This window comes from Mchenga conophoros, linkage group LG17 (assembly GCF_057382185.1).
Source record: "Mchenga conophoros isolate Kocher_MC1m ecotype Shallow Benthic linkage group LG17, M_conophoros_male_GT1.1, whole genome shotgun sequence".
In the NCBI taxonomy this organism is placed as follows: domain Eukaryota; kingdom Metazoa; phylum Chordata; class Actinopteri; order Cichliformes; family Cichlidae; genus Mchenga; species Mchenga conophoros.
In genome coordinates, this window is record NC_140542.1 from 15,454,037 (window position 1) to 15,479,000 (window position 24,964).

Here is a 24,964-nt window from a genome sequence, read left to right on the forward strand (position 1 = left end):
TAATTTTGCTTGTTTTGACTGCATCACAGACAGACTATAACAGAAGGATGAAGTGGCCATGACATCATCAGTTGGCTTGTTAACATTTTGAAGCCTCAGGTTTCTGTTGTCCAGGTCATCACAGTAAAGTCAGGCCCTTCATTACTTACTGCCCATTACTTCCAAACTTCAGGAACTGACTCTTCACTTGCTGTCTAATGAATTCCATCTCTTGGCACCAGACAATCAATCTCATTCACTTCACCTGTCAGTGGTTTGAATGTTATACAAGTTCAAGATCAATGACATTACCCACCTATTTTTTTCCCTTTTGTTTCTAAAAGTAATCAGCAATTTAGTGAAATTTGTTAGAAAACAAGTTAAATGATTTCATTTAACAAACACAAAAAAGGAATTTTCTTCCGAGGACTCAGCCACAAAATAACTTAAGAGACCTTTTTGCAGTGTAGCTGTTGTCAGCAGCTTGAGGCATTGTTTAAACCTGGGGTCAGTTGTCATTTATTGGATGTGACTTTATGTGTTCAGTGGAAGAACTCTCCCTAAAAATCTGCCTTAATGTAAAAAGCGTGATGCACCACATAAAAGAGAGCAAATTGTAAAAACACAATCAATCAGTGCACAACGCAAGCGTAGAGTATGAAAAGAAACTTTATTACTGTTGCAAGGTAACATTGACAACAACATGCTTTTACCACAATAAAAAATAAAAAGATATTGCACTGGTTTTTATTCTAGCAATGTTTTTTCCCCCCATCTCTCCCTCTTAAACCTTTTCTGAAGCTTTTACAATACACAGCTAAATCTTCTTTCTCATCTTCATCACTCCTACAAGACAACACAAAGCGTGGAGATACTGCTCTTGTCTACAAGACTCAAGGCAATAAAAGTATTTTTCTTGCTTTACAGAGCCAACACAATCCCTTAATATCAGTTTAACGGATGTACGTTGAAACAGCACTGAATCTCATGACGTGGTGGTTCAGTGGTAATAATAACGCTTCTCCTCGTACCTCATCATACCCACAGTCACATGTTTAAATCATCTATATGCCTCACAGTAAAAGCTCGTCGATCCTTGTGATGCTTGTGAGTCAGAAGCGTAGGGAAGATCTTCAGTGACTAAATCATAATTCCATTTGTTAATCGATCCCAGGACTTGGGACGAAGCGTGGGACACCATAAGCAGGTCAGTATACTCAGTTCGATCTGTGGAGGTCAATCGAGAACAAAACTGCCGCATGAGAACAGAAGTTGTAGAGCACACTTATATTTTGTGGTCTGGAATCTCAACACGGTTATCATCTGTGGGGGTTTACAAGTGATGAAACTACAACATTTGTGTTTGCAATCATAGCAAAATGAGCTTGCTCCTTGCCAGCACCAACCTCACTTTGATGCCTATTGGTGAATGCTAGCTTTCAGATGACCCATGAGGTCAAATCCACGTAAGTTTGTTAATTGGAATTGGAATACAGTCTTTGCCAAAGACCGTTTTTGCAGATTTGTGAGGCGGCAGTACTCACATTTGACTGATATTGGTCACCATTTGTTAGTTGATATATAACGTAGATTTTTAATAAGGATACATGAAAACATGCTGTTGAAACGGACTCTACTCTAGTTCCAGTTTTTCTGTAAACAGAAAAATCCAAAACTGAGAACACAGTTAAAATAAATCCAACTACTCGTTTCTTGCTTCAGTCCACAGACAGAACAGTTTTTGGGCTCAAATCTTTACACATGCTTACAATCACGTGCTCACTTGCTCTAAAAATTAATCAGTGGTTAAAAATCTGCCCACAGAATGATTTCTGCTCCAGGCTATTCTCTCTCCCAACACCATTATCTTGATAATGCAACAGAAAGAACCAAAAGGTTTGGACTGTGTGTATAAACAACATCCAGTATGGTCGGATAATCTCATTGACACTAAACTGTTCAAGTTTGATGATGTACAAAAAGTTATTAACTCCCCGACTCTCGTCAGATCGGCCAGAGCGCTCTGATCCTCAGAGGGGAACGGCTCCGTGCCACTGATGCGTTCCACAGACAAACCCACAGACAGCAGAGAAATGTGCTGAATCGCCATCATTTGCAAACTCTTCGTCACATGACACAATATGAACCTATCACATTATGCTCACCTTGCTGATAATCATCCTAGCCTGTTAGAAGTTCCATTGACACTCCCACCCCCCAACACATATACACAAACAAACATAATCAACATGTAAACATAATACAGATTACCACAGTCACTGTCAAAGTCACTTTTACAGTGTCCTTAATATGCAAACTGAAACGAATGAACTCTGCTGCTCCCCCTGCAGTGAAACAAGCTCCACACCAGACACAAAACACTTTAAACACATGAGAAGAGGCCATCCTGTGGGTTGGGCTTTGTGTGCTTTGAGCTCACTTTGAAAGATCAAACTAAAATTACTAAGGATCAAATCAGTTCGTCATTAAAGTGTAAATCAAAAACAAAAAAACACTGAAATCACTGAATTAAACAAGCTAAGTGCAGTTTTTGCTTTCACCTGCAAAAACAGTAGTAGCTCTCAGAATCAGTGGTCAAACATCCAGACCGGCTCTCCTTTCAGTGACAGTTTGCCTTTCTTCCCAATCATGCGAGATCAACGCTTCGTGCAGAGCCTCATGACTGACACAGACATGTCGACAGCCCAGCACACATACACGGGTAGGCTGCAGGGAATTCTGGACACACACCCACGCAAACAGTGTATAAAACACAACATACTTTGAAATATTCTACACAGACGATCATGCACAGATTCCTACTCGTGTCATACAGAAAGAAAACTTTACAGGATGAACACAGCGAGTTGGTCCTGATACCAAATAAAAGCAGTGCAGCCTTCAGAGGCAGACGGGGGCCAAAAATAACTGAATGGAGACCCAGCAGAGCAGGGTTTCAGGTGAAAACTGGTCATGTTACTTTACATCCACTGGAATTCTTTTGTTTTAAATGGTGCATCTGAGCGTTTCTGCTTTAATTGAATTCTGGTATAACTAAATTAGGTTTTTGTAGACGACTGAGTCAATAAAAGTCAGGCACGTGATCAAATCCTTTGCATCTGCAGTGCCGTACAGCGGCAATCTACAATCCTATCTCACCACCAGGACCACTCACTAAATCTGTCTCCCTGTTTCTTTGCACAGAACAGAAAAATAAAAATGGAGCTGGAGGATCACAGTTATACCACAATGGGTGAGATCCACTGTCCATTTTGAAAGAGCAAGGGCCTAATGGGACAGCCGCTGACATCTATAAATAGCAGTGTCCAGGGTTTCCCCATTCCTAAAACCTGATCCCACATCATATAAAATACTCAAACACTGATTATGGGGTCAAGACAGTTAAAGGACATCGGAAAACCTGCAACAAATTATGAGTACGGCACAATCCTTGTAAAGAATACATGTATTGAAAAGGTAATCATCTAAAACTGACACAATGTATGGATGAATATATCTGGTAAAACAAGAGGGGAGAGACAATATTTCAGTATTTGTACAAATCCTGTACTTCACCCTAAATGTGCTAGTTTCCATCTGCTGGAAATCAGGACATTTCAGGGCTTAGACTATGTGAAAATGATTAGTTCAAACACTGAAGAGACACTGACTTGGCCGCATTCCTGTCCTGTTCCTCCGATACTTCACTCAGTGCGAGCCAACGCTGCTGTACAACAGCCGTGTCAGAAAGTCAGCAAAAACCACTGCAAGTTTTCATTTTATTTATTAGATGCTCTTATTTTAAGCAGTTTTAAAGTTAAAAAAACAACAAAAACAAACTAAAAAACTTAGCCGCGCATGATAGAAATAAAACTATTAAAAACACTGGGAACAGAGGATAATCCAGGAAAACGATGAACTCTGCAAAATGTCCAGCAGGTGCACAGTTTGCTGTGCAATAACAGAATAAAAGTTTCAGAGACGTTCAGTCGGCTGCAAAGGGTGAAGCAGACCCAGAGGGTCCTGAAGACCGACAGTGTTGGATCAACAGGGAGCACAGTGAGAGCAGAATTTGGCCTATTTCGCTGGGTGCTGCATGTACAATGACGATGCTTGACTCTTACTAACAATTCTATAATGCATTTAAACAGTTTACTAAATATAATGTTGCACTTTATTGCTCAGATACAACTTTCTGTCAATCATAAGTGGATGCTCAGAAAGGAGGGATGTGAATAGGAATAGAAAAGAGGGAGAAAGAGGAGTGCGTTAAGTAAGGCACGTCCTGATCTCTTCGAGGAACATGTGTGGAGGCTCTGCTCGACATCAAGGTGAGATAATGAGGCAGCACAAGAGGAGTGGAAAAGCTGTGCGCGTGTGTGTGTGTGTACTTTTTAAAGTAGTGTCTCCTTGGACTGCTGAGCAGTACTGTGTTTCTAGCCCCTTATATGTTTGCAGAAAAGCAAAGACCCCCAAACTCCTCATCATATTCTGTCAAGCAAGAACTCACATGAACATAAGATAATCATAAAGAGCACAGAACAGCTGGATTAAAGCTGGGACTATCACATCTGGCTCTGCTTCTCAGCTCTCCTGCTGTGCGTTTACTTTGCTTTCTGATTAGTGTGATGTTGTAAATGTGTTTTTTCCCCGAACATGCAGTTTTTCAAAGTTTTAAAACTTGGAGCCAACACTGAGCCCTGTGATCTTTATGTTTTATTCTGGTACTGTGGTAGGTTTGCTGCTACGTCTTCTTGCTGGTTGCTTTGTCTTGTTGCGAGGCAGCAGTGGTAGCTGTCGTCGTCTGGGGGTCTGACCTCTTGCGCTGAGGCTCAGTTGCTGCAGAAGTGGGTGGGGCTGTGCTAAGAGTGGACTGAGCTGCTGCTGCTGCTGCTGCTGCTGTTGTACCGAACCTCTGTGCAAATGCAGAGGTGGCAGTGTTGTCTCTGCCTGCAGACTCTGATGCATGCCTTTCTGGAACATCTGTGCAGGATCGAGGGTGAGAAGCTGGGGTGGTCAATTTGGCTGGTCTCATGTGGTTGGTGGTGGTTGGTGAAGCAACGCATTGAGTTTTCTGCCTGTTTGGGGAGAGTTGAGGTGACTGAAGGGTCGGGACCTGTTTGGAGGGGAAAGGGACAGGGTCAGCAGGTGGGACTTCTGAGGCGCCACCTCTGGATGGTTTCTGCTCCTTGGTGTTGAATTTGACTGGACCCAGAACACTTTTAGCTACTGTTGCGAGCTGGGACACAACTTTGTCAACCCCACTTTCAGAAGGGGGAACTGGGGATCCTGAACTTGAATTAGAGCTGGAAGAGGATGAAGGTGAGGTGCAGAGACTTGCAGCAGCAGCAGCTGCACACAGTCTCCGATTGTCAGCCTCCTTCTTCTCCTTAGGGATGCCTGGAGATGAGCAAGAAGTGCGAGCAGTATCGCGGGTGTCAGTGGTTTGGCACTCTGCAGTACTTGTGGTGGTCTTGGAGTCTGTGGTCTTTGGAGTACCTGTGGAGCTCTCTGTACAGGGAGTGGTGATTCTGGATCTGTCGATCATTTGGCCATCTGCTCTGGGTTCTGATGGTACAGTCTTTCCCATGACAGTCTTTGAGTCTTTTGGAGGAGCTGGCTTAATAAAAGTGTCCTTGCTAACTGAGATGAATGCACTGCCTGGTGTGGAAAAAGGAAGGGGACCCTGAATGGTATTTGTTGTACTGCTGGGCTCTAGAACCTTCCTCTCTCGTCTTGCATCGTCCTCTGTGGACGAGGCCAAGCTTCCATCTGTTGACCCTTGAGAGCAGGGAGTCTGACTGGGCTTAGTCTCTGCAACAGGTGGTAAAGTGTGCGAGTGGCTGGGTCTGCCTACCTGAGAGGGCCCTGTATGACTGAATGTAGCATGAGGAGTGCAGGGGGAGAGGCAAAGGGATGGCAGCGTGCCTCCAGGACCTGTTCTCACAGTGGTGGGTCTCAGAAGAGGAGGTGGAGTGGACATATTCCCCCTGCGTCCATCCTGGCTGTCCTCTGAGCCTTCGTCTGTCTCATCCTCAGATGAATCCACCTCATGGATGGCATCTTGCTTCTGCAGAGACTCTCTTCGCTCAGCTCTGTCTTGCCTGATGGCTGACAGTTTGTCCTTCAGCTTGCTCTTCCCTGCTGACAGACCCAGCGAGCCAGACACCACACCGAGTGTGCCATCTCCTTCCTGCCGCCCTAACTTCCTGGATGAAGAAGAGTGTTTGTGCAGACTGCCTTTCTCCACGCCGCGTCCTGCTGAAGACAGCAGACCCTCGCTGGATGACTCCTAGTGGTCAATAAGCAAACAGACACAGAATATCCTTGTTAAAGCACTCACCATTCTGAAAATCCCACTCTTTGCACAGTGAAGAGAACCGTTACCTATCCTGAGATCTGCTGTCTGGGAAGCTAAAAACTGACAGTGTTGTGGATTCCACTGTTAGAATTTAATCGATTTCTGCAATGTGCTGTGTTCAACAATAATGTGTTTTGGGGAAAGCTAAACTAGGTTACGGGCTTGACTGTGCTGGTATATAATACAAACTCTGCAATAAAACTTTCTCTGCTTGTGTCTAAGAAAAAAAAGTCATCTGAAACCCCACAGAAGAAGCAAAGCTCAGTAGAGCTACAACATTTCATCACCAGTCTACACACATTTTATTTTAGCTTTAACTTAGTTACCATTTGGGAACAATAAGTCCTACACACACACACACACACACACACACACACACACACACACACACACGAAGACTTCTTCTTTACATTTTGGATCTCATTGCCTATTTGTTATATCAAAATAAAAACTTTTTATCTCCCCCACAACAGATGTATTTCCAAATGTAAGAACCATAATACTTGCATGTCCTAAACAAACTCTCATTATTATGATTATTTTGTTGATTATGTGTTAGACCCAACTTTGTGTGAAGGCAGTATCTACCTGGAGGCTCTGTAAGCTCGGCTCCCTCTGCAGAATCTCCTTCTTAAACTCAGAATGCGAGATGTCCAGGCTGTGTTTACGGCTCCCCACAGCTGCTCCAACTGCCAGCTTCTTTTCTGCTGCTGCTGCCATGCCCGAAGATGAAGGAGAGTTAGTGAGAGAGGCTGCTAGTTTCTCAGCTGACTGCACCCTCTTGAGGAGCGGAGAACGTGGAGGCTCTGCACTCTTGGGTCTGGATATCTGCCTCACCAGAGGAGGAGAGGAGTGGAGCTTCACAGGGAATGACTGACCCATGGCAGACTGGCCAAGAGTGTGGCTGGAGAGTGGTGAAGGAGAGCGCTGAGGAGAGCTGCTCTGAGGGGTGGGAGAAGGTGTACGGGCCAGAGGGGAGAGGGGAATGTTGCCAGCTGACTTGCGCCGAGGGGAGCGGTACTGGCGCTGGAGCTTTGGTGCAAGTCCATGTAAGGAGCTGGGTCGAATGTGGCCGGAGCTTGCTGGAGAGTTTGGGACGCTCGAGCTGGGTGAACTGCTCTGGGAAGAGTTCCCACCCACTGTGGGGTATAAAGGAAGAACAATAATGTAGCGGAGATATACCAAATATGATTCGTTTTATTTTGAATGTGTGTTTTGCACATGTAAAAAAACAAAACAAAAAACAGACATACACACACAGATTTAAAAACAAAAAACAAAAAACTATCCAAATGTGTGTCTCACCTGAATGCGTGGAGTCTGGCGTGGACCTGTAGCCCTGTGTTGGGCTCCGAGGTGACAGATTGTGTGTTGGTGAGCCGGGGCCACTTTCCCCTGATGACAGTGAGCGGTTTAAAGAGGACAGACTGCGGCTAGTGTGGAGGAGAGATGCCTGTTTGGTGATTTTCCGGAAAAGAGATGTCCTCTTCTTACTGTGGGAGGTGAAACAATTAATTGATCAAGAACTGTCTGTGTAGGTTCTCAGTCATAAAAGTCATGGTCTTAGGAGCTTAAAGAGGAGGTAAGTGGACTTCTTTATGTTTGAAGACATTTAAACTCTCATCCAACCTGATTTTTAGTTATAAAAAAGCAAAAGGTAAGAAGCATTGATCCATGCTGGATCATCCTGGTAAGTAAATTCCAAAAGGTGGATTCTGCTCATCTGGACGTAGTGTTTTCAGTGGGAGAAACATTTTGTCACTCATCCAAGTGACTTCTTCAGTCTCAGCAGACTGCAGGTTTCCCCAATCTTATAAACAGTACATTTGCACAATGACTGAAACTAGCACCACTGACGAACAATGGGCTGTGAGGTCAGTTCATTGATCATTAATATGCAAATTGTCACGACCATTGATCAACAACCACTGATCAAAGGGCAAAAGGTGAAGAGTCCCACTGTCATTGTCGCAACATCCCTGTTCTGGGACTGTTTTTAAACCAAAGATCACCTCTGATCCTCTTGGATCAGAGGTGAAATGTTTTCAACAAACTGAAACAAGTCCAACTGTCCAACAAGATTGTTCAAGAATTCTTTGCACAAGCACGCTTGTTATTGCTCGACTTGTGTGTGTATATTTCCCACCTGTCCTGTCCCTCCTTGTTCTTGGTTTTCTTATTTCGTCTTGCCATCTTGGATTTGTGGGTAGTCTTTCGAGCAGGGCCGACTTTGATGGACGTGTTCTCAAACGGGGTTGCAGAGATGGACACTTTGGCACCACTCTGAGTGACGACCAAGCAATAGAAACATTTCTTACTTTCAGAAAAAGATATCTTTACAAAACATTTAAAGTTGTGTGTATGAGCTGAGAAATCGAAAGGTCTGACTTCTCAACTCATACACATGCAAGGTGTAAAATTCTGTTACCACATGCAAGGTCACAGAATTTTTATCAGCTTGAATCATATCTTTATTTTGCAAAGAATCGATTTAAACAGAAAGAACACAAACAGAAGGAGAAGACTGATGTTTTTGCTGTCCGCTGAAAAAGTTACTTTAGTGAGTACAAAAGGTTGTGATCCCGTACCTTTAGAATAAGCTCCACTACCTCTGTGTGAACCAGGCCATGGACCGGCTCCCCATTAACATGGGTGATCAGGTCACCCTCTCTGAGCCCTGCCTCGTGGGCCGGTCCCCCTTCCTCCACATGCTGGCAGTGAGCAGAGAGTTAGACGAGTGTAAGGGAAAAAAAAGAGGAGGGAGAAAGTGAACGAAAAAAGTACTATTACTGCCACCTTCTGTCAAACAACAAGAAACCTGCAAACACAGTGATACTATTACAGAGTCCTTTCACAGACATCTGTTAAAACAAAGTGATAATGGGGAAAGAGCTACCACACATGAAAGACAGTTTGGCCAAATAGTTTAACAGCTTAAAACAAAAAGAATATTTTTTATTGTTAAATCTGATACAAATTGTGTTTTCAGATATCTCGGTGAAAATAGCAGCTGCATCCACAAACGTTAGTTAAAACTCTGCTATGCACACAACAAACAAATACGATCCAGAAAAGGAGCTACCTTCTCTGAGCCCACGCCAATTTAAGAGGAAAAGTTCAAAACTATCCTGAGCTCTCATCAATGAAAACTTGGTCTGTCCTGTAGCAGAGACAGACCAAGCTTGTTATCTGCAAGCAGCTGAAAGCCAGTTGGGGTACATTAGTGCACATAGGATGGGTAGTTTCTCACATCTGTGAAGGCCGCCGCAATGTATACAGATTTTGAAGCAATGCATTTTACCTTTCAAGGAAGACCTTGTTTATTTCATCAACACAAACATGACTTTATGACTATATTGTAATAAAGCTGCAGATGCAAAACTGGCCTGCCTGCAGCCCGGACCTGTCGACTACAAACATTTATAAAGACAAACACAATAAAGGGGGGCACTAAATGTTGAACACCTGAAATGTTCTATCAAGTAAGAAAATGGAAAACATTTAGCTTTCAGAACAACTTCATTTGCTCTTCTCAGTTTCCAAACACTTACAGAATTTCACTTAAAGAGAGAATTACCAAACAAGCCTAAATGTGTCCCTGCCACAACTATTTTTAAATGTCCTGCTGGCAGTTTCAAAAATGAGTAGCCATTCATCTGCTGATGTGTTTGTTTTACTTGATGTATTTTATCAAGTTTACTTTCCTTCATATCCTTAAAAGCAATGTCTTACAAATCATTACATTCTGTATTTAACTGACATTTTATACACCCGGTGTAGCTTTAGCTTTATCCTTTTGTCCTATAGTCCACTGTTTTTAACTCAATATATATCACAAATTTACAACAACAGTCGTCTTAACACACTTTATGGTATAGGTCAAGACCCTGCAGTATTTGAAAATAAAGCCCAGCAATCAGACAAAAAGTTAATGAGCAAAAACCTGGTGACAGCAGGGAGAAAACAACTCCCTTTTAACAGGAAGAAGCCTTAGGGAAGACCAGAATCAGTCAGGGGCAGCTATCTGCTGTCACCAGTTTGGTTTTTCTTTTAAACATATGGTACTTATCATCAGTATCATTACTAAATCTGGTGCGACACTCACCCAGACCATGTGATGTACAGTGTAGATGTCAGAGTCACCCATGTACACTCGGATGGCTCTCAGAGTAAAGCCATACTTCTTTCCAGCTCTGTGGATGATGATGGCAGGTTTGACATTAGTCACAGCTGGAGACAGGTCCCGGCTTGGTGAAGAGTCTCGTGATGATGGATTGGATGACAGTGAGTGGGGAGACATCGGGCTGGCCAATGGCGAGGCGCCATGATGGTCTTTCAAAAAACAAAAAAACAAAATAAAACAAAACACAAAAACCACACAAAGAACAAAACATGACAGATTATACCTGATTTCATGTAGCATGGTTGCAGATTCATTCTACTCTAGTGCAAAGGACAGCAGCTGTCCACAATAATTCAAAATACTATGACCAAGTTAATGCTGTTCATGTTGTCTTTTTGGTTTTAAGAACCTAATTTTTTGAATGTTTGAAAGCACCTGCAGGAATCATCAGCGACAGCGTTGTAGCCGAGGCCGACTTGATGACCTTGTTGAGCGGCCTGGTCGTTGCGTGTCTGTCTGCATCTCCAGACAGCATGCGATGGCGAGCCCTACGAGCTGCCAGGTCACTGATGGCCTTTGGAATGGAGGGAGAGTCGCTGTCTGCTGCAGCTTTGGCACCTCCGCTGGCACCACCGTTACTGCTGTTGGCACGTTCGCATGCATCGCCTGAACTGCCTGCTGTATTCACATAGGAAAATTGAGGAATAACACCAAAAGTAGCAAATTAGGTCAGACCTGAAAGCTTTAAAAGATGTGGAAACAATCTTTTTCGTTCATATTCATCTTCACATTTGTAACTTTTTCATGTGACCCATTTAATCCCCCTAAAAACAACAAACCACATTAGTACTATTAGCATTAACATTTTTATCTTAGTATATAAGGTGTTTAAACTACACTGACGAGTGAGTGTGGCTTTGCTCAGTTGGCTGGAGGTGGAGCTTGGTGTGGTGGGAGACTCGTCGAGCTTCAGCTCTCTTTCCACTGGAAGCTCTGGGATGGCGAGGGGCAGCTCATCACATCGCAGGCCCCTGACTGCATTTGGGCCAAGCAGGCTGGGACTCTTTCGACTTCCAAGTGCACCTTAGAAATCAGCAAATTAGAGGCACAAATAAGTTACAACTTATTATATCTTATTACATCTTTTTTTAAAAATAAATAAATAAAACATTTATGAATAACTTCTTTTGGGCTAAGCTACTCGCTGTGCTATGTGTACTGGACATGCACATGAAAGAGCATGACAGATACAGCATATTTATCAGAAGAAACTGGGGGATTTTGTGGCAGGTAAATGCAGGAACTGGTAAAAATTAAAAACTTCAGCAACAACTTGTAGGCAGTTGTTTGTAGACTGTGCTGAAGGACAGTTTTGCCCTGAAATTTGGTTATTTCAGTTTATCAGAGCTAGCCTTTCTTTACCTTGCCCTTGGCCTCCTTCCTCCTCTGAAGAGATAGCAAAGCGCGGCATCTCAATGATAGCAGAGCAGCAGCGTCTCCTGACTGTCAGGGGTGGGCTTGAATCACTCTCTGTGTGGGAAGACTCAGAGACTGACAAACGCTTCCGCAGGCTGTAAAGGTGAAGGACAGGACAGAACAAACACATGAACAGCTACTAAATAAAGCTGAAAACATCATCATCATCATAATTTTTAACTAGAAATAAAGCAAAAAGTACATAAACCAGCAAACATGCTCACTTGGGGCATGCAGGGGAAATTTGGGTAAATACATATGGCCCACAGCCTACTGTGGCCGCAAGAACTGGCATGAAATGTGGGGCCCAACTGGACGACAGTGGGACATACCCACAGTATGCCCATTGTTTATGTGTGGGTTTCCCTACTGGAGCCACAAAAGGGCAAAACTGCTATGGACCATGAGCAGGCCCGGGGCCCACGCGGGTTTTTGTCAACAAGACCACACAACCCCACAGCTCACCCACAAATACCCAATGTGGATTTGCACAGACATGTCTGCTCGGAAATATCTGTTGTCTTTTTTGTAAATGAACTCACATCTCCGGAGATCCCACCATCCAAGATCGATCTCTGGACTTGAGTCCACTCAGGCTGTCGATGCGATCTCCTCCCTCCTCACTGAGGCTGCGTTTGGTGGGAGGAGGTGTCCTCTTTTCCTCATGCAGAGACAAACGTTCCATGCTGCTGTACACCTATAAAAACATTTCTCTGCATCAGACATCATCTTTAGAGCAGAGACTCTTAATCCTTTCTGACTCTGAATATATATGCAATGCCAAAATCTTTGATGGTCCTCAGGATCAAATGGTAAGCTGCCCTGGCATTAAGAATATCCTCCAAGTGTATCAGTTCAAACACACTAAAACAATCAAAAATATGTTAGTATCTAATATTAAATTATCAAAAGGTCATTTATTTCACTGATATCTGTCATTTGAGGGTTTTGGCTTATTTACTGAGCATAACCTTCCAAATAAAGATCCAGCTGATTTAAAAGTACAAGACATGGATGAGTCAATGTGTACCTTGCTGAAGCGAGGCGAACAGGAGGAGAATTGTCGTATCTCCACGTGTTCTTCATCATTGGTATCGTCCTCCTCCTCTGAATCCACGTGGTGGTAGCGATCAGAACGAGCTGAGACAGACACATGTTGGTTGTGACGAGACTACATGACTTTCAAACAGTGAACAATCTCTGTAAGGCACTGGCAGACATACTGTCAAAGTAACTGGTGTCATCCTCTGACTCCAGTTGGGGGATGAACTCGGCTTTCTGTCTTAGCAGGCTGTTCCAGTCCAGATCTGTGAAGAATTGGTGCTGCTTCACCTCAAAGGCACTTCCTGTGGAGTTGAAAAATTAAAGAGAAGATAGAAAGGATTGAGATATATATGGTGGGTAGGTGATGGGGTGGAGGTGGAGTGGGGAACACAAGCATCAAAGAACAACCTACAAGTTAGCAGAACGCATGCTGACAGGGTCTAACTGAACATCTACAAAAAAGCCAAAGACAGTGATGCGGAACACAAAAAGGCCTCTGAAACATGGGAAGAAAGAGAATTACATTCCAAAATAAGTTTTTCACTATATACTACCAGTCAGAAGTTTGGACACGTCTTCTCCCTTTGCTTTGATTACTGCTTTGCACACTTGGCGTTCTCTCGATGAGCTTCATGAGGAAGTCACCTGAAATGGTTTTCCAACAGTCTTGAAGGAGTTCACAGAGATGCTGAGCACTTGTTGGCCCTTTGGCCTTCACTCTGCAGTCCATCTCATCCTAAACCATCTCAATTGGGCTTAGGTCAGGTGACTGAGGAGACCGGGCCATCTGGCGCAGCACTCCATCACTCTACTTCTTGGTAAATAGCCCTAACACAGCCTGGAGGTGTGTTTGGGGTCATTGTCCTGTTAAAACATAAATGATGGTCCAACTAAACAGAAATGGGATGTTGCTGCAGGATGCTGTGGTAGCCATGCTGGTTCACTGTGCCATTCAATTTTGAATAAATCCCCAACAGTGTTGCCAGCAAAGCACCCCCACACCATCACACCTCCTCCTGCATGCTTTACGGTGGGAAGCATGTATGTAGAGACCATCTGTTCACCTTTTCTGCGTCGCTCAAAGACACGGTGAGTGGAACCAAAGATCTCAAATTTGGCCTCATCAGACCAAAGCACAGATTTCCACTGGTCTAATGTTCATTCCTTGTGTTTCTTGGCCCAAACAAATCTCTTCTGCTTGTTGGTTTTCCTTAGTAGTGGTTTCTTAGCAGCTATTTGACCATAAAGGCCTGATCTGGGCAGTCTCCTCTGAACAGTTGATGTGAAGATGTGTCTGCTACTGGAACTGTGTGGCGCTTATTTGGCCTCTAATCTGATGTGATGTTGGTGATGATGGACTGTCGTTTCTCTTTACTTAGCTGATTGGTTCTTGCCATAATATGAGTTCTAACAGTAGTTCAATTCTACAAATGAACCCTGACAAGGAACACTTGTGAAGTGAAAACCATTTCAGGTGACTACATCACAAAAGTCAAAAAAGCAAAGAGTGGCAAAGGGTGGTGGCTGTATCTACAATGTAGAAAGCAGTGAAAACAAAGGAAAACCATTACATGAGAAGGTGTGTCCAAACTTTTGACTGTGTAGTAACAGTTATTTCTACATGACTAAAATGATAAGGGAGTTGAGATGAATGGGTTCCAACACAATATTGCAATTTCACACAGCGGCAAAGGCAACGCTACTGATTTCTTTGAAGGTTCAGCAACCAAAGCAGTTTTACTGACACACTGCCAAGGTCAAAATAAAAATCTGTTTAAATAATTCACACAGGCACACCAGCACACTCCTATGGTCACATACATTTCTACGTTTTGTCTTGTCTTATCTTAGTGTAGCACTTCTTTGTGGTAATGTTTATCTAATTCTTGAAAAACTCTTTTGCTTTACAGTGCATTACCTGTGCCCAGTCTCTCCAGAGGATTTTGTCTTAGCAGCTTGGAAATAAGGTCCTGTGCATCCTGAGGCAGAGCTTCATCCCCCTCAGGCCAGATGATCTCATCTAGCACAGCACAAAGACATGCACACGACACTTTGATCTTACTGAAATGAGTCTGTATTCATTTAAAAGAACAAACAAACAAACAAAGATCAAATTCCCTCGATTCTCAGACTTTTGTCTGACTTTTGTCTACCAGTCAACCAACATTATCCAACAATGTTGGATAATACCTCCCATCCACTCCATGACACGCTGGTCAGTCACAGGAGCACGTTCAGTGAGAGACTGAGATTACCAAAAAGCACCACTGAACAACACAGGAAATCACTCCTGCCTGAGGACATCTCTTTGTACAACTCCTCCACTTAACACACTGTATACTGCAATAGCTACACCCTTTTTGCACATGCTCTTCTTTCTTATTCAGCTATTTATCAATAAGTGACTTTTGTGTGTGTGTGTGTGTGTGTGTGTGTGTGTGTGTGTGTGTGTGTGTGTGTGTGTGTGTGTGTGTGTGTGTGTGTGTGTGTGTGTATATATATATATATATATATATATATATATATATATATATCTCTCTCAGAGGTGTGGACTCGAGTCACATGACTTTGACTCGAGTCATGTGACTCGAGTCCACACCTCTGAGATATATATATATATATATATATATATATATATATATATATATATATATATATATATATATATATATATATATATATATATATATATCTCAGAGGTGTGGACTCGAGTCACATGACTTTGACTCGAGTCAGACTCGAGTCATTAATTTTATGACTTTAGACTTGACTTGAAAAATCTTGTAAGACTTGTGACTTGACTTGGACTTTTACACCAATGACTTGGGACTTGAATTGGACTTGAACCGGTTTACTTGAAAAGACTTGATATTTTACCCCAAATATAAAATTTAACACGCATATTATATAGAGATTGAAAATGTGACGTCATTCACGGGTAGAACCGCAAAGGATTCTGGGAACTCGTGGCAAGCGGTACTAGCGCACGCAGGCTTTCAATTGAAATCAGTCACACAGCGATAAAAAGAAACACAAAAATGTCAAGAAGCTGTTGTATTATTAACTGCAATAGCCGGTCGCATGACAGCCACGGGAAGCCGACGGGTAAAGAGATCGGTTGTTATCGGATTACCTCGTTGAAGAGAAATTGTTCGAGCCAAGTTTCCGAAGTAACAAAGAGGCGACGGATGGCCTGGATCGCAGCCATTCAAAGATCAAATATAACGTCCCAGAACACTCCAGCTCACAGGTTAGTCTGCTCCAAGCATTTACACAAAGGTCAGTCTGCTGTTGTAGTTAATACGTCATTTTCATAACATAATTGGTGATATAGGTTACAAGCAAGTCTGGCGCTGAACAGAAATTGTCGCGCTATGCTCCTTTATTTATTGTGCATAAATAGTGAATTGTCCTGACACAATATTGTGTTTCGCTTCTGTTATTATGGTACACTGACAAAAACATACTTTTATTCACAGTTTAAAACAGGTTTTTTGTATCACTAATTGCCCAGTACGATTACAGCATACTACAGTATTATTGTCACTGCTACATTTCTGTGATGCTACCAGAAATTATTTCCACTACTAATTAATTACCGTTGAGCTCAAAGGTTATATTAATAAACGGTTAACGAATGTGTATTTATGACGACGATTTGTGAGACTGGTAAACTTATGATACGTACGATGGTCTTTACTTTCTACACGGTACATTTCAAGGGCCTGTACCCATCCGTCGGTAAACTGTACCTGGGCTTGTTGCAGTGACCGGAAGTTACTAAACTTCATGAGTGTATGCACTCACTCCAAGAACCGTATAATTATAAATATGCATATAAATATGCTAAGATGAGATAGCTGACTTCATCTAACTAGCAAATGTTGTCCAGGCTACGTTGGTGATACAGTTTTTTTTAATGTGTATGATATTTTTGTCATGCGATTTTAAAGCTGGTCCTACAACCGCATCCAAGAATAACATGCAGCTTATCTCAGAACTGTCGGTGAAAATTATTCTTGGAGCTAGGTTTAATTGAGCTGCATTTTAAAGAGGTGCAATTTCACAATTTGTGTATATTTTCTAAGTTCACTATTTTGTCATGTGTTGAGAAAAACACAGATTTTAAAATTACATGGTCTAATATTTACATTTAGCATATAACTGCAACATGCTTTTTTTCGCTTTTTTTTTTTTTTTTAAAGACTCGAAAGGACTTGAAATTCAAAGTTTCAGACTTGTGACTTTACTTGGACTTTTACACCAGTGACTTGAGACTCGACTCTGACTTGCCTGACATTACTTGAGACTTGACTTGAGGATAAAGACTTGAGACTTACTTGAGACTTGCAAAACAATGACTTGGTCCCACCTATCTATCTATCTATCTATCTATCTATCTATATATATATATCTATATATATATATATATATATATATATATACACTGTGTGTCTTTGTTACTGTTTGTACTGGAGCACTGTAACCAAAATAATTTCCCCTAGGGATCAATAAAGTATTCTGATTCTGATTCATTCCTGTTTGCAACAATAACGACACTAACTCTGAGCACTAACCTGTAAAACACTAAAAGTATAGATCAATCAAGAGTCACGTCTTTCATGACAGCCCTCTATCACCACTTTGTATTAATGTGGGCAGAAGTCAAGAAAAGAGACGGTGCGATCAATACAGGTTTATGATTATTGATTAGGCCTATCATCTAAGGGAATTCAAAAGGGGAAAGGAACACAGCAGAAATCATAATTGATTTTAGTCCTTACAGAGAAGCCCGGGATCCTTTACTGCAGAGCTACATGTAAACATTTCTGAAGACGTCTGCCGTTCTCGCTGAGGCTGGGAGTCAGCAGGCTCAAATGTTTATTATTCTGATTACAAAGCAACACCGTTATTAGACCAGTAACTACACAAAGGGTTTAAAGGGTTAAAACCCACATCTGCATGGAGTGACTTAATACTAAGGTGTTATAGGGACATCGAGCATTGAGTCCTTAATGCTAAGTCTGAAGTTCAGTTTTTAAAATTTCACACTTATTGGATTCTGAACTTCAACAGGTAACAAAGGAACAAACAGTCAGGCTGCTGCCTCCATTTCTACATGTTCATATTTCTAAAGCAGAATCACTGTGGCGATCACGTCTTTGTGCTGCTTTTTAACTGTAATTTGTGTTACTGACTTCATGTCAGTAACACATGAAGTCGGAAAGGAACTGAAATTGCTAAAGTCTAATCAATGCCCATCCCTAGTGATGGATTGATAGATTAATGTGTATTATATGTTTTTATCTATTAAGTATGAATATGTAAGTGAAAGCCAAATGACACTATGCATGTATTTCTTCTTGTCCCTCAATTCTTGTTCATTGTGATGATCATCATTAACCGTCACCCTCTTTCTCTTTCAGCCTTACTAACCACCGACTGTGAGGCTCACTTATGAGCACATTAAGCTATGGGAGCCTGGCTGACTCTCCTCCTCTACTGCCCACCTTTGTCTTTGGTTTAGTAAATTATTCTTGCATTATTAAAAACCCTTTGAACTACAACAACTTTGTGGCACCTTATATATTGGGATACTCCTGATTTTACAAAGTACAACATTAATAAAAAGCAATGAGCAGGTGATGTACTCACCACTGATAACCTGACCAAAGAGCTCCTCTGGAGTGTCTCCGAAAAAGGGAGCGCAGCCCACCAGGAACTCATACAGGATGACTCCCATTGCCCACCAGTCCACCGGCTTGCCGTAGCCCTGACGGAGAATCACCTCGGGGGCGATGTACTCTGGAGTGCCACAAACCTGCAAAAGCAGAACGTTAGCTCAGCACATGAAAAACACACACACAAAGGTATTTATTCAGTTTTGTTAAGGAAAGACAGGCATAACTTCTGGGTCTGAAAAGTGAAGCCAACACTATGCAAACATGCAAACACTGCCCTTGGGCTTTGTCTCTGTAAAACCTTTCTGCTGAGTTTATCATACATACGGAATAAAACATCAAATTCATTTTGTAAACTGACATAATTCAAAGTTTAAGAAAGGAATCGGGGGTGTGCTCACTGACTAACAACTTCTGAATGACAAATGTGAGTGTGCAGTTTCACAGTCAGTCATAACATGCATGCATAAGCCTTAAAAAGCTCATACCTGTTTGTCCAGAAACTCCCGGGTGTCTTTCTCTATGTGTCCTTCATACAGATTTGTGGTCAAACTCATCAAACCGATTTTAGAGAGGCCAAAGTCCGTCAGCTTGATGTGTCCCATAGATGTGATGAGAAGACTGCACGAGAGAAAATTGAAAGTTTCTGTCCAGACAGCAAATGTTGGAAAAACAGTGCACTATTTCTATTAGTTTCTAACCTTAGTAATAACAATAATCAACAAAATCATAAAAAAGAAAACACATATGAGCAACTTATGTTAAAGTAATTACTGCGAAAAAACACTGTGAACAAGGCTTCAGACTGCTCCAAACACTCGTCATGGTGCAGTGTGATGTGGATATCCCTATTTTAGTTATCTGAGTCTTACTTGTCAGGCTTGAGGTCTCTGTGCACGATGCCATAATTGTGAAGATATTCTAAGGCGAGGACAGTTTCAGCAAAGTACATACGAGCCATATCCACAGGCAAGGCTCCGATATTCTTCAGGAGTGTGGCACAGTCGCCACCTATAGATGACACATGAGAGTTGCAATATTAGACAACATAATACTACTACCACCACTAATGACAACTAGTAATTATCTTACCCTCCACATACTCCATCACCATGCACAAGTGTCTCCTGGTCTCGAAAGAACAGAACATTGAGACAACAAAAGGGTTCTCAGCAAATGTTAGTATGTCTCGCTCTACAAAGGCCTGCTGGATCTGGTTCCTCAGGATCAAGTTCTGCTTGTTGATCTTCTTCATAGCAAATCGTTGCCTGGTCTCCTTGTGACGTACGAGAAACACAGCCCTACACAGGACAAGAAAGGTATTCAGGTTTTACAAAGAACTTAACATATATTAAAAATACAGACAGAGAGATGGGTTGAATGCTGTTGTACCCATAGGCTCCATTACTGATGAGCTTGATATTTTCAAAGTCCTCCTCTCGAGGGGTTTTGGCTTTAGTCTGTGGTGATCCTGCTGGGACTGTGGCTACTCGAGTCTGAAACACAAAAGCAAAAAACATGAAAGGTTTTTAACCCAAAGAGAAGAACCATGAAAAAAAATCTTTACTGTATTTTCATAAATGATTAGTAAAATTCACCCTTTTGTATGTTTCTGAATCTACAAGTTGCTTGAAAAGTGATTTCAAATTGATTAGATGATTAAAATGAAAGTCAATTAAACTGCTTACATTTTTGGTCTACTTTCACAGATTCCTATTAAACACTCCTTCATTGTATACTCACGTCAACTGAATCATCTGTCTCTGGGGTTTCTGGGTTTCCACTATCATAGCTGCTGAGCTGAGTCATTTCTACAATGAGACACAAGGATCAATGACCAGGAGAAAGAGGAACCGAGGGGGGCAAAGAAAAAGACAGTAGTTAACCAGTTAAATAAGAAATATTTGATGTTTGCTGATGTTACCCTCCAGAGGGTCCCTGGTGAGGCCCAGCTGGCTGATGATGTATCGGGGAATGTCAGACTTAATGCCCTGGCCTTCTTTTGCATGGCCTTCAGCTGCTTCCAACAAGTGGTAGAACTCCTCAGGATCAAACTCCTGCAAAGGAGGGAGAGTGGAAGGAGGTCATGAAGCAGGAGTGGCATAAAGAGACAAATCAAAGCTTAAGGTTCAAAATCAAGTAATAACAGAATGAGAATCTATTTCTTTTGGTGCCAAAATGGTTCCTACAATCTCAGCTGTGTAAGTTGTTATGAAAGCCATGACACATGTGAATTTAAACGGTTGAAAGCCTTGACCTGTCCAGACTTTTATTAGCTGTTCAGTATTTTGCCTTGCAATAATAACAATAAACAGTAACATATAATATGAAGATTCTTTGTGTAGTTCTGTATCTGTGATAATTCTCCAGTAACGAAATATCATAATTTAGCACAAAATGCTCCCGTCCTGTTTGAGTCTCGACATGGAGAGAAACAGAAATTCATCTGGTTATCTTATTAGATCAAGATATTCAACTCTGATTTAAAGTGAGTTGCCCCAACAACAGCGCTGCACAGAAAAAAAACACAATCTAAACCTTCTGTGTGATTCTAAAGCAATCACAGAGCGAAGACTTGGACGGTGCTGCAGACGTACAGGATGTTTTGCTGGGCAGAAACTTCTGTGTCCTCTGACTAAGACAGACTGCCTGATTATTCCCTTCTTGTGGACACACATAAACACTTCCTGCCCCCTCTTGTCTCTCTGTGCTTTCATTTGTAAAAACCCATCCTGTTCAGTGTCACAGCTTCAGCTGTATGCAATTAGTCAAAACTACTGATGTGAGGACTTGGGAAACCTCCCCTCTTGTCCTCCTCTTCCTCATCCTCTACTGCCCCTCCAATTATCCCTGTCTTCTGCACTCCACATCTTTCTTTCTTTCCCCTTTTCCCATTCTTTTCCCTAATGTCAAACTCCTGGGCTCACCAATTGCTGGTTCCATCTATTAGGCTGAAAATGCGAACCATCTCATCCAGGGATACAAATTGAGAACCGGTTCTTGTAGAGAACTAGTTCCCAGTAGTCCAATTCCTTGGAATTGTTAGTCTGTCTGCCTATCGATCCCACTTATCGGTTTTTGCACTCGCACTACAATCCGCTGATTTCAGTTCACGTGTCAGAGGAGGAAAATAATGACACAGTTTAGAGTGTGGATACGGACTTTTTTTTATCGTACAAAAGGATGAGATAAATGTTAAAGTGGAAAACTGCTTCCAGGACAGAAACAACAACATTATGCTGCTTACACACCTATGTATGTATTTTTTTTAGTTTGTATGTAATGGTGGTGACTCTCAAAACAGAGCCAATGAGAACCTAATGACAATCAATAAGTGATATCAATAATGGAATCACTAAATTTGTACCAACTCCCATCCTTAATCTCATCCCAAAATCATGGAGGTCCTCTGAGAGAAGTTTGAATAGGTGACAGACAGAGAAAGAAAAGAAGCTCTGCTGTTGTCTAAACATAATGTTGCTGAGAGGTGTTAATGTGTGAGCATGTGTGTACATTAGACTGTTTTGAAATACCCATAAATTTATTTATTGGCTTAAATTTCCACCAAGGAGCAGAAAGCTCTAAATTGCATTTTTCAAGCGTTTATGGAGCGAATCTGAACAGTATGAAAAAAACAATTCCAGTTAATACTAGTAACTGAAATGCAAAAAGGACTCAGTAGCTGTTGAGGATAAGCAAGCAAGGTAAGGTTTGGTGAAAAAGGTGAATAAGCTTCATATTTAAATAAAAAATTAATTAAAAAACATCTGGAAGGTCTGTGAAGGTCTTTCTTACCAGACACTCGAGCAGACGTGCGGGCCGGGCGATTATGATCATCAGCTTCTTGACAAGTTGTGTGACAAAGGTAACCTCTATGCTTTCAGAACGCTCATGAGCCTTAAAGAGAACACAAGAGGACTCAGGGTTAAAGCAAAAAGTGTACAAAGAACAATTATTACAAATATTCTCTGCGATATTAAATTCAAATAGGCAAGAAAAAAACAATAACAACAAAAAAAAAAAACAGCTAACAAACAAACAACTCGTATCTGTCAGGACAGGACAATAATTCATCTGTGTGAACTTTGATGACCTTGCACTGAATAGAAAACGTCTCTTGTGCTGGATTTGTCCTTCATAAACAAAGCAGAACAGCCATGAGGATGAACAGATGGTGGAGTCCTTCTTTCATTGACACCTGAGAGGTAATCTAAATCAGAAATGACCTCTGCCTCACTCCTTCGTATCCACCATGAAATGTCTGCCAGCATGGAGACAGAGCAATTTACTCAGCAATCCGTTGTAACTGACTGGAGATGCAGCTGGAGCAAACACTGACCCCTGGAAAGAAATGGGGTGGAAAGAAAGTGCATCTGTGTGTGTGTGTGGTGACGAACCTGCCACTGTAACAAAATAAAATAATTAAAGAGAAACTGTGTACATGTGGTTTCATATGTGCACATTTATGAATGTGGCATGTATGTATGTTTTTATAATGTATGTATGTGTCAGGCGGGGTAACACAGGGGAGGCGGCTGCTCATAAACAAAGCGTGGCTGACAGGTTGTTGTTTGTCTGACAGATGCAGAGGGCCCGGGGGCCCCTATAACCCCACCACCACCACCACCCTTGAATTATCTCTTGAATTATTTATAACTGTAATGAAACCTGGAGGGAGGGAGTGAATATCTACTGTATTGGTATTCAACTATATGTATCTAAGTATAAAGGAGATGGAATATTATGTATGTGCGTGTATGTGTGTGGTTACTTTAAGGACCAGCGATCGGTGGTAACGCACAGCTGAGGGATAGGCTCCCCCTACATAGAGACTAATTATCCAGAGACTATGTGAGAAAGAGACAGCCGGCATATTTTAACACTGTGTGGTCAACATGAAGTGACTCCCTGGTGGGTACACAGCATACATACAAGTCCTTTAACATCTTGAATCCACATGCACAGTGTGATCTAATTTATAGATTTTAGTGTATTACAAATTTATTCTATTATGCTAGAATGACGTGGATTGGACTTTTATGTTTGGTAAATGCATAGCGATTAACCATGCTAAGCGATACACACAGTTATTACAACTGGTGCCAAAAACGTCATCTTCAACATCCTTTGTCTTCATCAGCGGAGCGCTGCTCGTCTCGTCAGAGAAGAAATTAGATGAGCATTTCACTTATATTGAAAAAGATCAACTAATTTTCATTAACAAATTCAATTTCTTGTGAATCATCAAGGCTGGTGTGAAATGAATACTGTAAAACATGCTATAATTCAGATTACCAGTGAGTAAATATACTTAGTAAGACTTAATTAAACTAATTTAATCCTAATTTAAGAGTGAAATCCAGGAAATGCTGGAAACTGCTGGCAGTGAAAGTGGTCTCACCAAATGTTTACGGACTTTTTAGGTTCATTTATTTATTTTAACAAATGGTACAATAACTGTTTTTGTTCAACTAAGCTTCAATTTTGTTTAAAGGGAAGTACATGTAAGTACATATAATTTGGCAGTATCTTATTGTAAAATGTTCACAACCTTAGCTGCATTTCTGCAAATATAATATAAATAAATTATATTTATGTCTTTTTTTATTTTAAAAAAATGCAAGTTATTTTTAAGATCAGAGGTAAATTCATTAAGTCTAACAGAGAGACGTGGGGATCACAGATAACCTAATACAACAATATCACAATACATAGTGTACAGAAATGATGTCATCACACAGCAACACTCAGTACAGTGGAACAAAGTCACAGATCCCTGTGAGCTGCTTTTCCTTCACTTCAAATTCCATTTTCTTTGCTTTTATTCATTTGAAAAGTACCACCACAAGCACTCATGAAAAAGTGAATGTGAGATGTTTAAGAATGATTGAATGTGAATTTCTGGTGTTAATTTGGTTCAGTTCAATTCAATTTAATTTTTTTAACACCATAACATATGGAAGAAAATATCTTTTTCTCATGCTTAACAGAGAGCATGCGTCATTTCCTCCAAGCAGGTCACAGTTGTACCTGAATTCAGCTAAAAGACTATTAAAAGCAGGTGTTTGCAGCTGTGTATGGCTTGTGGCAAATCTGTTGAAGGTTCAGAGTGAAGGATGGACACTTAGTGACAGATCACTGGAGCTGAGATAGCTTTCTACAACCCTCTGCCCTCAGGTGACCTCCAGGAGTCTAACAGGGTCTCCCAGGGGTTCCAGCAGAGGATGTCCTGGATGGAGGTTGCCATGGTGACCGCCAGACAGGTCACTAAGGCCTCGTGACAGGGATAGATGACCGAGA

The 24,964-nt window shown here is 41.6% G+C and overlaps 1 protein-coding gene across 10 annotated transcripts in view; it reads right to left on the reverse strand.

Annotated features, from left to right (window-relative positions):
* Nucleotides 1-630: 630 nt before the first annotated feature.
* The window catches only part of mast2 (microtubule associated serine/threonine kinase 2), a 143,870-nt gene continuing 119,536 nt past the window's right edge, over nt 631-24,964 (reverse strand). For 9 of the 10 annotated variants that reach the window (XM_085252926.1, XM_085252928.1, XM_085252925.1 and 6 more), the window contains 21 exons: nt 22,460-22,561; nt 20,589-20,721; nt 20,408-20,475; nt 20,057-20,160; nt 19,757-19,965; nt 19,537-19,675; nt 19,153-19,285; nt 18,639-18,804; nt 14,902-15,003; nt 13,163-13,285; nt 12,970-13,079; nt 12,482-12,636; nt 11,886-12,034; nt 11,367-11,546; nt 10,899-11,141; nt 10,446-10,672; nt 8,929-9,051; nt 8,487-8,623; nt 7,646-7,833; nt 6,929-7,479; nt 631-6,271 (listed from right to left, as the gene is read on the reverse strand). In XM_085252926.1, the coding sequence (XP_085109052.1) occupies nt 4,724-6,271; nt 6,929-7,479; nt 7,646-7,833; nt 8,487-8,623; nt 8,929-9,051; nt 10,446-10,672; nt 10,899-11,141; nt 11,367-11,546; nt 11,886-12,034; nt 12,482-12,636; nt 12,970-13,079; nt 13,163-13,285; nt 14,902-15,003; nt 18,639-18,804; nt 19,153-19,285; nt 19,537-19,675; nt 19,757-19,965; nt 20,057-20,160; nt 20,408-20,475; nt 20,589-20,721; nt 22,460-22,561 (4,890 nt within the window). In that variant the 3' untranslated portion in view covers nt 631-4,723. The remainder of the gene's footprint in view (nt 6,272-6,928; nt 7,480-7,645; nt 7,834-8,486; nt 8,624-8,928; nt 9,052-10,445; nt 10,673-10,898; nt 11,142-11,366; nt 11,547-11,885; nt 12,035-12,481; nt 12,637-12,969; nt 13,080-13,162; nt 13,286-14,901; nt 15,004-18,638; nt 18,805-19,152; nt 19,286-19,536; nt 19,676-19,756; nt 19,966-20,056; nt 20,161-20,407; nt 20,476-20,588; nt 20,722-22,459; nt 22,562-24,964) is intronic. The other variant, XM_085252927.1, reaches the window with a different exon arrangement.